This window comes from Podarcis tiliguerta, assembly GCF_965153285.1.
Source record: "Podarcis tiliguerta genome assembly, chromosome: 5".
Lineage (NCBI taxonomy): Eukaryota > Metazoa > Chordata > Lepidosauria > Squamata > Lacertidae > Podarcis > Podarcis tiliguerta.
Window position 1 is genome coordinate 97,295,511 of NC_139538.1, and position 12,359 is coordinate 97,307,869.

At 40.7% G+C, this 12,359-nt stretch overlaps 1 protein-coding gene across 3 annotated transcripts in view; it reads right to left on the reverse strand.

The window, feature by feature from the left end:
* The window catches only part of LRP6 (LDL receptor related protein 6), an 89,561-nt gene that overhangs the window by 49,658 nt on the left and 27,544 nt on the right, over positions 1-12,359 (reverse strand). For all 3 annotated transcript variants that reach the window (XM_083440703.1, XM_083440704.1, XM_083440705.1), the window contains 2 exons: positions 4,946-5,142; positions 2,343-2,474 (listed from right to left, as the gene is read on the reverse strand). In XM_083440703.1, coding sequence (XP_083296829.1) covers positions 2,343-2,474; positions 4,946-5,142 — 329 coding nt within the window. The remainder of the gene's footprint in view (positions 1-2,342; positions 2,475-4,945; positions 5,143-12,359) is intronic.

Here is a 12,359-nt window from a genome sequence, read left to right on the forward strand (position 1 = left end):
TTGCCTATTCCAGCAGCCTCTTTCCATCTGTGTCCAGTGAATTCCACAAGCAGGATATGAAGGCAATGGGCCCTCTGCACGTGCTTGTCCCAAAGACAAATGCTATAGAGATAAATACTTCCTCTGCACATTGGAGCTTCCATCTTGCTATGTTGGCTTACCACCACTGATGGAACTGCAGTTGCCTAATCCCCTTCAAAAAGCCGTCTAAGCCAGTAACCATCACCAGAGTTTGTTACAGCAATTCCTAAATTTATGGGAGTATTTGATAAAGAAGTACCTTCTTTTCTCTATCCTAAATCTAGCATTCATCAAGCTCTGGTACTGTTGCTGGCATAGCAAGTCTTATCTGTCACAGAAGAAGAAGACCAGACCTTCCCTCCATTTTCCATCCTTGCGACAAACCTATGCAACAATGATCTACAGCATCTGTAGAACAGTTGTAAATTTTCTGCAGGATTATTACTTAGCATATTCTCACTGTTAATATTTTATGTTGATTGCTTTATGCAATTTTGACTACCAAGGAAAGTCTTGGGACATAATGTAAGCCTAACTGAAAGTGTTGTGCTGATATGTTTCCAAAGCCAAATATGGAATTTATTTAAATAAAAAAGTGATAAATTGATTTCATAAATAACAGGGATGAACAACAGAGAAATAATATAAAAGTTATGCCATGTGGTCCAGAAGCACCTATCTGGTCTGTAACAGGTAGGGTTGCCATCGTACCTATACAGGATTGTCCTGTATTTCCATATAAAATGCTATATCCTCTATTGCTACAGTTTTGTCCTGTATTTCAGGCCCCAGGGACACCCAATAAGGTTCATGACAGAGACAGGATTTGGACATTAGTCTCTTAAATTTAAGTCTGTTCATTATATCGCACTGGCTCTTGGCAGATATATTTACTGAAAGAACAGCATAGATTGTTCCGTACCTGAAAAGAAAACATTGTTTGGATTTATATCTCCTGAAAACACGGATTTGCTTTTTCCGTTAGATTTTCAAAGTGACAACTGAGAACAGATGAAAGAATAGTGTACTAACAAATCTAGGCCTCTAATGCTATATTGTCATTAAATAAATGATTGGAATATTTGAGTAAAGATTTGAATATTTGAAAAAGAAGCTACAACAAATTTTGCAGAACTGTATCCTTCCTTGCCTGAAAGAATATTTAGACAGACAACATAAAGATAATTAGTTTATGTATTATGCAGTTATAAGTCACAGTAATGAAACTGTTTTTTAATGAGTTGGTAATTTACAGGGACAAATTCTGCAAGTTTAGTTTAGCCTTTCAGTTTCTTTACGATATACCGTATTTTTCACTCCATAAGACGCACTTTTCCCCTCCTATAAATTAAGTGGAAATGTCTGTGCGTCTTATGAAGCAAATACCCTCCTCCTTGGCTTGTTTTAAAGCAGCAAAGCGGGACAGGATTTCCCACTCATTCCTCTCTCATATAAAAGCCCCCAGAGATCTCTGCAATGAAAAAAAAAGGAAGAAAGTCCCACTTCTTTTGGCTTTATTAAAATAATTGTGTAGGGCCAAACCATACAGTCCTTAGATCTAAGGGACTCAATGTGGGAAGCTCATATATTTCCACTGCCTGCCCCCCTTACCAGGGGATAAAGTCTCTCTTCATTTGTTAATGACAGTGATGGTTCTTAATGCCACTGTTGACTCCTGTTCACTTTACATGGCTGAAATATTATTCTGATATACCGGTAGTTTATTTAACAGTTTAGTACAACATTTGATTCAGATTTTTTTGTTTTTGTTTTCCACCTCTAAAAACTAGGTCAGGTGTGTCTTATGGAGTGAAAAATACGATATATATGGCACAAATTATTTTAAGCAAGCTTTCTGTGGATTCACATAGCAATGATTAAATAGAAACAAAGGGGGGAAATGAGCAAGGAGAAACAGCTGATGAACCTATAAAATGCTCTCTTTTTTTAAAAAAAGCTATCTGCATTTCTAAGTAAAATCTTGACATTAGTTGAAAAAGTAATTTGGTGTTTTATTTTTTTATAATTTCTAACACTTGATAACTTACAGCTAGAATATGTGAACAGACCATTTTAAAAGCATTGTGTTTGATGTGATCAGAGTGACATCAAAATTCCACACACATTCCTCCAGGTATCTTGCACCCTCCCCACAATTTGAGAAACCACTGTTGTAACATACACTGAAGTGGCAGTGTACATTTTGTACTTGACTTGTAGCATCCTTGCCAGAAAGGTACACTATTCAATTATGCTAACAGATCAAATTCTTTGCCAGTTTAAACTCTATTATCTGAATAACTTTTAAAATTATAACATACCATCTTTGCAGGTTTTTTCATTTTCGAGGAGTTTCACGCCTGTGGGACATGCACACTGATAAGAGGGCTTGACAGGAGACATCAAACACAAATGGGAGCAACCACCGTTATTGGTTCCACATGGGTTTGCAGCTGTCAAGTACAGAGACCATGCAGATCAGTGTGTAGTAATACTAAAAAACATTACATTGCACATCAAGAATAACATGTGTTTAAGGGAAGAGAAACATGGACAGCAGAAACAAGCAAAATAAGTAAGGAAGTGCACATACACAGGATATATGTGACTTGAATATGTGTATATTTATGTGATTGGGGAACTGTGTGTACACAGGAGGCGAAAAATACAAAGAAGGCATTGCACACCAACCCAAGCCTCCCACCCCACATCTGCAAAATAATGTTAGCCTCCAAAGCTGCATTTCATCCTTTTGAAGAAAAGCTGTATTGAGAATTTCATTTTCACAACCTTCAGTTTTGTTTGTGATATACAGTTGTGATTTTATTTTTTTCAGTTTCTGAGGTAATTTTATTGTATGCTATTTGCATTTTATTGTTGTTATTGTATTTCTGTTGTAAACTGCTCTGAAATTTTAATATATTAAGGGGCATAGTATTTTATAAATAAAATAAATAAATATAAAACCCAATTTTGACTTTATTATCGTAATGACTGGTCCGCCTTCACACAGACAGATGATATGAGATATGCAAAGTGAAGAAAGCGGCACAGAAAACTTTGGCACAGCAGAAGCCTCCTTACTGTTAACAGGAACTATTACCATTTCCTCTGCACCACATTTCATCCTCTGACCTGCCTTGTCAGGAATGTAAAGCAATAGCCTAAATAGCAATCCCTCCTAGAGGTTGATCCCAGGGAGCCATCTGAGCATGGGAAAATCCACTTTCATAGGATCAAAATAATTAGAAGCATAAATGCCACCTCTGTCTCTCTGAGGAGTTAAATTGACAAGCTGTTTCTCCCTCAGTCTCCTTTTCCCCCCCTATGACAGTGTTTCTCAACTTTTTTCTGACTGTGGCCCCCGCCGCCACCAGTAGAAAGGTAGCGATTTAAATGTTCTCTCTGTAAACAGAATATGTTTTATTTATAAAAACACGTTTTACTCCTCCACAATGGAATGTGTGTACTACATCTGTGCCAAAAGAACATGGGTTCAAATTATCTCGGGGGGGGGGGGTATTTTACTGTCCTGTTAGCTAAATTAGAAGTTGAATCTAAAATAGCATTAAAGGTGAAACATGACTTCTATAAAATTATAAGAACACAATGAAATATTGTTGAAGCAGAAAAACATAGAATCATGGAGCTGGAAGGGACCCCAAGGGTCATCATTCTAGTGCAGCCCCCTCCAAGGTAGGAAACTCAGCTAAAGCATCCATGGCAGATGGCCACCCAACCTCTGCTTAGAAACCTTCAAGGAAGGAGAGTCCAGAAACTCCCAAGGGAGATCCATCTTCCATGTCTTATAAAAAGTAAACAATACTGATTTGACCCCAGTTAACTGACACAGAAGGGGAAACCTACAGATACAGTCCAAATGGCACACAGCTCTGTATATATCAGAGAATTTTAAAAAGCAAGTGGTCCTCACTTACCTGATGCAAAAAGGTCTTGTCATTCAGAGGAGCCCTGGCTGCCTAGATAAAAAACTATAGCCCCCCCCCCCCTTATCTGAACTCAGTGCGGCTTTCTTCTGAGTAGACACCTATTTACTAGATGCAAATCAGCAGCACCAGACGGCCCTGGTCCGCTAGGCGCTGGAATGGATTTCACCCCACACCTTTAGGAGCTGGGCCAATGCTGCCTAGCAGTTCCTCGCCATACTGGGGGAAAGTGACAAGCGGGATGCCGCAGGGTTCTGTCCTGGGCCCATTGTTGTTCAAAATGTATATAGATCACTTGGATGAAGGAAATGAGGAGATGCTCTTCCCATCTGCAGATGACACCAAACTGGGAAAGAGGAGACTGAAAACTGATATGATAGCCGCCTACGATATCTAAAGGGCTGTCATTTGAAAGAGGAAGGGGTGGTTTTTTTGCCTGCTCTGATGGGTAGGACTCAAACCAGTGGATTCAAGTTACAAGAAAGGAGATTTTAACTCAACATCAGGATACTTTCATTGAGATTCCTGCATGGCACGGGGTTGGACTAGATGAACTTTGGGTTCTCTTCTAATTCTGCAATTCTGTGTGGAGTTGTAAAAGAAAAAGCAACCTGGCTACCTGCCACAAACTGAAAACACAAACACAGGGAGAGTAAAATAATACGATTTTACTACTCAGATCAAAAACATTAAGAGTTGGTGATTCACTCACCAGTTCATGTCAATCATAATTTTGTTCTTTGGCCAACAGCAAGCCATCATGCAGAGATTAATCATAGCTAAGGTTCTTTAACCATGACTTGGTGTGTTGTCTGAACTGGTGCCAGTGTTTCTTGGGATATATTTTTAATTCACTGCCTTATAAATTGTACCAAGGAAAGCATCTATAATGAACTCTTCCACTCTAAGGCAAATTGGGACTTCTACAAATCTGTTCAAAGTTGCAGTTAGCAATGGTGGGGGAACAGAGAACTCACCACTGGGCTGTCGTTGTTGGTTGAACACATGAATATCCATGGGAGAAAATATATTGGAATGTATTTCACGCAGGTTCTCCCCAGTGTATTTGTTGCAAGCCAGGACAGAACGTGTGGTCCAGTCAGTCCAGTACAGTGTATCCTCAAATAATGTCAGAGCAAAAGGATGTGGAAGAGACCCTTTAATGACAGCTTGCCTGGTGGAAAACAAATGGAAAACGTATGTTCAATCTACAAACAAAGTCCTTAGATCTAGGAAAGAAGCTCTAATTGGACTCTTATCAACCATCCTTTTTCTTAGGTCTGAACTGCTAAATTGCCTAAATTTATTTTAAAAATTAGGACAACCTTATCTTCCCTTAATCGGCTAAGAGAACCTGAATAGGTTTATTTTAAATCTTAACTGAGGATTTTATAGTTTTAGGGTTGCACACTGCTTGAAGTAACTCATAGAGGCAAACTCATGATTTGCTAAGGACGTCAACGTGTCAATATTTTAGCATTAAAAAGCAGTTTGTAACCAAAACAACCCAGGAAGCTAATACAGTACACTTTCAATGTTTTACACATTTACAGAATATATACAGTAAAATTTCCTTACAGAAATCATCCAGGATTAGTCTTCCTCCACCCAGTATTGCACCACTTCTCAAATACACTTTCTCTTTCTGTCAACTTCAACAATGCAGACTCCAACCTTTGCTGTCCCTCTCTCTAATACTACTTTATATATGCCGCAGGGTTACATATATTCTTACACTTGCAATTCACTGCACATAGGATTGCGGTCTTGACATTTGAATTAATATTTTATACATCAGTATACAAAATGCACTGAAAGAAAAAAGAGGTCGCACAAACAATGGACTGCAAAGAGGTGCATTTCAAAAAAGAAAAACGTGATAAAACATTCAGAACATGAGAATTTTAGGAGATGCATTTTGATATCTAATATTCTAACAGAGATTCTAGCCAGAGAGAATAATATTTAATCCAGTTAATTCTCACCATCACCACCACTAGAATAGGGTCAACGATGAGCTCTATCCTGTGCATAGGCATGCACAGCACATTTCAACTGGGCATTTCAACTGGGGGAATTTTCCATTTATTTATTTCGGGAAGGAAGGAAGGAAGGAAGGTGGGGGAAATGACGAGGCAAATGAGGACAAGAAAGAGGTAAAGAGTCAGAAAGCTAGCAAAACAACCACAACAAGAGTGGTCAAGAAGACAAAATAATATATTTTTCATGCACAGAAAAAGACCCATGGCTGACGAGAGGGAGGGCAGATCTGGAGGGCAGATGGCTCCTCCTCCTCCTTGCTTGCGCACCGCAAAAACAGCCCCTCACTCCCACTGAGCTCTCTCCACAAATGATGGTGAGTTGCTTGGGCAGCTGAGGGAGCCAGGTTGCTGTGTGCTATCTCCCTCCTTGCCATGATTCCTGGGCTTTTTTAAAAAAAAAAACATTAGGCTGTGCCCAGGCACACCCTGTGCACATGACCATGCTCCTGTGTTTGGTCAGATACAACATGAGGCATGAGTCTTCCTCTACTTGGGCTCTAGCCATTTCCCGTCTTATTTCATTGCTCCCAGCACAGATGTATAACAAGGAGCCATAGAAATTCTATTTAGAAGGAGAGGGCATTTGGATAAAAGTCATCTACCAAATAAATAGCAGCAGCAACAACAACAACAAAATTACTGGGCGCCACTGCTGAGAATGCCCTCTGTCTGATTCCCTGTAACTTCTCTTCTTGCAGTGAGATACCGCCAGAAGGCCCTTGGAGCTGGACCTCAATGTCCAGGCTGAACGATGGGGGTGGAGATAATCCTTCAGGTATACTTGGCTTTGGCCGTTTAGGGCTTGAAAGGTCAGCACCAAGACTTTGAATTGTGCTCAAAAACATACTGGGAGCCAATGTAGGTCTTTCAGGACCAGTGTTAAATGGTCCCAGCGGCTGCTCCCAGTCACCAGTCTAACTACTGCATTCTGGATTAGTTGTAGTTTCCGGGTCACCTTCAAAGGCAGCCCCATGTAAATTTCCATTGCAGAAGTCCAAGTGGGAGATAAGCAGGGCATGTACCACTCTGATGAGACAGTACACAAGCAGGAAGGGTCTTAGCCGGTGTATCAGATGGAGCTGGTAAACCTGAGCTTCCATGGACGGCTGTGAGTCCAAAATGACTCCTAGGCTGAGCACCTTGTCCTTTAGTGGCACAGTTACCCCATTCAGGACCTGTGAGTCCCGCACACCTGCCCACCCTGTCCCCCAAAAACAGTACTTCTGTCTTGTTGGGATTCAACCTCAATACGTTAGCTGCCATCCACATAGAGAGGAAAACAATAATTAAAAAACAATTAAACATTGATAGAATAAAACTACCTACCTACCTATCATGTATTTAAAAACATACAGATAATTTCAATAAAAACAGCACCAACCCTTTTGATCAAAGCAATCAGTTCCCAAAAGCCTGTTGGAAGAAGAAAGTCTTCACTTGACAGCAGGCGACAGCAAGGAGGGAACCAGTCCATCTTCTCCAGGGAGGGAGTTCCAAAGTCTGGGAGCAGCCCCTGAGAAAGCCCTCTCATGCACCCCTCCTCACCCTGGGAGGCTGGCAGGAATGAGAAGTTTCATCTTCTCCTCCCTAAACCTTTTAAAGGTGATCAGCACAATAATTCCCTGGCTTCCTTTGGAAGGAAGGGCTGGGGCAAATTAATTAAATATATAATCCTATTTGGCGGGCTTCATTCACTTAAGAAGGGCTACTATGTCTGCAAATGTCAACCAATTCTATCAAGAGTAAAAAAACACATTATAGCCTTTAAAAAAAAAAGGTCCCCATAATAATGGTGGTTCCTGCTTGGCAGGGGGTTGGACTCGATGGCCCTTGTGGTCTCTTCCAACTATGATTCTATGATTCTATGATTCTAATAAATGGGTTAGTCACAATTCTGTGTTTTGGGGGGTTGGGATTTAGACCTGATCTGAACTAGACAGCCCTTACAATACCTTGGATTAAATTGGGCAATTTTTCAACATGTTGAACCGGGATCCAAACTGACTCTTGTGGTTGGTGCACAAGTGTGTGTGTATGCACATGCTAGCGCTATTTAAGTAGTAATGAGATTAGCATCAACTCCTGTGGTTCCTCAGTATCTTTTCTAAATCTCAATAATACAATGAGGGCTTTCAACAGCACTCTATACTTACTTATACCACCCAATGGCATGCTTTCGTATTTTATAACCTGATGTTCCCACCACATATGCAAATCACTAGTATTATCAACACTGCATTCTCCAACAGGGCAGTCTTTAATCTGAAAACTTCAAATTCACCAATAACTATCATGCTATAAAAGCACACAGGTTTGTTCCTAAACACTAATCACAATTGCCTGAGTGCAACTATGTGGAAAAGCAGGGAAGAGCTTGCAAGGCACCCAAATGGACTTCAGCTGTGCTTTTTTATGATTTAAGGAAGAGATGTTGATTTCTGAACAAACATGATCGTATCCCTTCATGAGAACCACGTACAGCACACTCAGCTCCTTGAAGGAAGCTTGGATTGGAGCTCTTTGCAAACCCAGTTTTGTTTTTACCACCCTGAATTATTGTGTGTCAGCAATACCCACTTTGCTCTAACTCTAGGTCATTGATGAACAAGTTTAAAATCACTGGCCCAAAATAGAATGTGTGGATCCTCCTTTTACATCCCTCCATTGTGAGGGACTGTTAATTTATTCCTATTCTTCAGTTGTTTTTTAAAGTTATTAGTGATCCATAACATAACTCATTCTCTTATGCCATGGCTGATCACATTACTCAGCAGCATTTATTGAATGACTTTTTCAGAGAGGTAGACAGGCTTTTGCAGAAGACATGCCAATTCTTCTTTAGCAACACATGCTCTCCTATATACCTGATTATATTTAATAGTGATTTCCACAGAAAAGACATTAAGCAAGCAGGACTAGTTTCCTGAATTCACCACAGAGCCCTTTCAAAAATAATATTGGATGGGCTACTACAGCCAATTTCAGCAACTAAGTTACATGCTTTTGTTAGAAGATCAGCAATTTCACCTTTGAGTTCTTAAGAACTTTTGGCTGGGTAACATCCAGAGCTAGCAACTTGTTCATTTTTTTAGTTGTCCATAAGGCCACCTAATAGCGTCACCACTATATTTGTGTTCAAAAACGGATTTCAGGACAACATGCAAAGAAATTTTAAAATTTATGAATCTACTTAACTAACAATGCAATAAAACTAAGAGGAATAAAACCATTCCACTATATTCCTCGGCTTTTCAGACTCCCTTCCTGAAAAACTTAGTTCAGGCACAGGTTTCTGCCCTACATCTTCCACAAAGAGGACATAAACAAACAAATAATTCAGCTTTTCCTTATAATGCTTCAGCATTCCTTTAACTCCCTTGTCTCCTGTCCAGCTGCTTCCCTAGCTAATTTCCTGTTTCTGGTATAATTACCGTATTTTTCGCTCTATAAGACGCACCAGACCACAAGACGCACCTAGTTTTTGGAGGAGGAAAACAAGAAAAAAAATATTCTGAATCTCAGAAGCCAGAACAACAAGAGGGATCGCTGCGCAGTGAAAGCAGCGATCCCTCTTGCTGTTCTGGCTTCTGGGATAGCTGTGCAGCCTGCATTCGCTCCATAAGACGCACACACATTCCCCCTTACTTTTTAGGAGGGAAAAAGTGAGTCTTATAGAGCAATAAATACGGTAATTTTTTATTTCCAATTATACATTCATCAAATGTATAATTCTCCATTTTTTAATTTCATTTTTGTCTGCAAAATTCTTTTGCTGAATATTGTGGTTCTTTTTGTTCTCCTTATTTGAGCAAGAGTTCTTGTTTCTGAAGGAACTTTTTTGCCCTCAATAGTTTCCTCTGCTCTGTTCTCCTGGAAACCTCAGAAGTAAGGGGCAACCAGAGAAAGGCCTCTAATAACTATCAGCTGCTGGACGGGTTTGTGGGAAAGGTGGAACTTCAGGTAACTATGTCACGGCCCTGCCCAGAGAGAGGCTTGGTGTAATTTAAGAAAAGAAGCAAAGGGCAAAGACATGGAGACTTTTGGGAAGCTGGTTGCCAAAGGCTGGCCCAACCTTACAACCAGAGTGGAGTATCGTATCCCTGCAAGGACTTGGGAATCCCATTTTAATAGTATATATGCTACTGGGCAAACAGGGCAAGAGGTAGCACAGAATAAAAGGGTAAATACATGTTAACTTCCAAACTGTCCCCCAGTAACCATCTTGGAAATTAAGAGTCTTATCTCTATGCGCAAAAGAGGCAAGGCCCCCAAAAACGATGGTATTCCACCTGAAGTATTTAAATCCTGCTTCAACTGGTGGATGCCCATGTTGGTAGCTTTATTCACAAGCATTGATCTTTCACCATGTATACCTGAGGACTGGGGTCTAGTGTTAATCTTTCCAATATATAAAAAGGGAAAAGAACAGAACCTGCAAACTACGGACCCATTGGTCTACCCAACATTATTAGGAAACTGTACGTCAGCCATCAATTGGGAAAATGACAGGCTGTCTTGAACAAGAAAAAATTCCAAATGACGAGCAGGAAGGCTCCAGGAAGGATCAATCCAGTGGGCTTGTCCTACAGCACTTGGTTGAGAAATACACAGCCCCAGTTGGAGGTGCACTTTATGCTGCCTTCATTGATTTAAAATCTACTTTTGACCTTATACCAAGACAGAGGCTGTGGGACAAGATGGAAGAAACAAATATAGACTGTCATTTACTGACTTTGATACGCTGCCTCTATGAAAACACTCGTTTGCGGCTGAGATGTAATAGCAAAGGTCATCTATCCTGCTCCACCCCTTCTCTCAATGGAGTAAAACGGGGATGCGCCCTTGCCCCTACTCTTTATTTCTTATATAAATTCTTTGGTAGGAAGCTTACAAGTGCAACACACTCAATATCCTAGTCTGTCAAACAAAGCCCTGCAAATTACATTATATGCATACGATGTAGTACTCTTGTCTCTCACAAAAGTGGACTTGAGGTGATTGTTGAGAGCCTTGGGGAGTTATTGCAAAAAGGAATCATTACAAATTAATTATGATAAAACTAAGATTATTATGTTCTCTAGGAAAAGGATGAAATACAGACGGCAAATGAACAGCCATAAAATAGAGCAGGTAACTTCCTACAGGTATCTAGGAATGATATAGCTCTCAACAGGTACATAGAAGTTACAACTGAAAAATGCTGTTGCAGATATACAAAGAAGCTTAAAGGCACTTCTCTCGTTCTTCTTTAAAAGTGGAGCATGCAAAACCATATTTTTTGTCTACCTTAAATAGAGCATTAAGTTGGTAATAGTTTACCAGGCGCTGCATACTCTTTAATTTCTTCTATTTATTTATTTTTTCATTTTTGGTCCCGTCCCCCCCACAAGATCCAACAGATCTCTATATGTACCCCACTGTTTCTCCATATTAATCTTTTTCCGAGCTATTGCTTCTGTCAGGGATAACCACAGTGGTGTCTTTCTTTCCAGCAGGTTTTTGTGTTTGCCCAGACTCTAATCAAGTTCTTTCTGATCACATAATAATAATAATAATAATAATAATAATTTTTATTTATACCCCGCCCTCCCCAGCCAAGGCCGGGCTCAGAGCGGCTTACAAGCAATAATAAAAACAAGTTGAATGATTACAACTTAAAAACAAAATTAAAATACAACATTAAAATATTGAAACATTAAAATATTAAAATGCAGCTTCATCACAGGAGGAGAAGGAAAAGAAAAAAGGTAGAGAGGGAGGGAATCAAATTGGCTCCAAGCCAAAGGCCAGGCGGAACAACTCTGTTTTACAGGCCCTGCGGAAAGAAATCAGATCCTGCGGGGCCCTGGTCTCATGAGGCAGAGCGTTCCACCCGGCCGTTCCACCAGACCAGAGTTGAAAAGGCCCTGGCTCTGGTTGAAGCCAATCTAACTTCCTTAGGGCCTGGGACCACTAGGGTGTTGCTATTTATGGACCTTGAGGCTCTCCGTGGGGCATACCAGGAGAGGCGGTCCCGTAGGTACGAGGGTCCTAGGCCGTGAAGGGCTTGAAAGGTCAAAACCAGCACCTTGAACCTGACCCTGTACTCCACCGGGAGCCAGTGCAGCTGGAAAAGCACTGGGTGAATATGCTCCCATGGCAGAGACCCCGTGAGGAGCCTCGCTGCAGCATTCTGCACCCGCTGGAGTTTCTGGGACAGCTTCAAGGGCAGCCCCGCGTAGAGCGAATTACAGTAGTCAAGCCTGGAGATGACCGTCGCATGGATCACTGTGGCCAGGTCGGGGCGGGAAAAGTAAGGGACCAACTGCTTGATGCGGCGAAGGTGGAAAAATGTCGCCTTGGCTGTTGC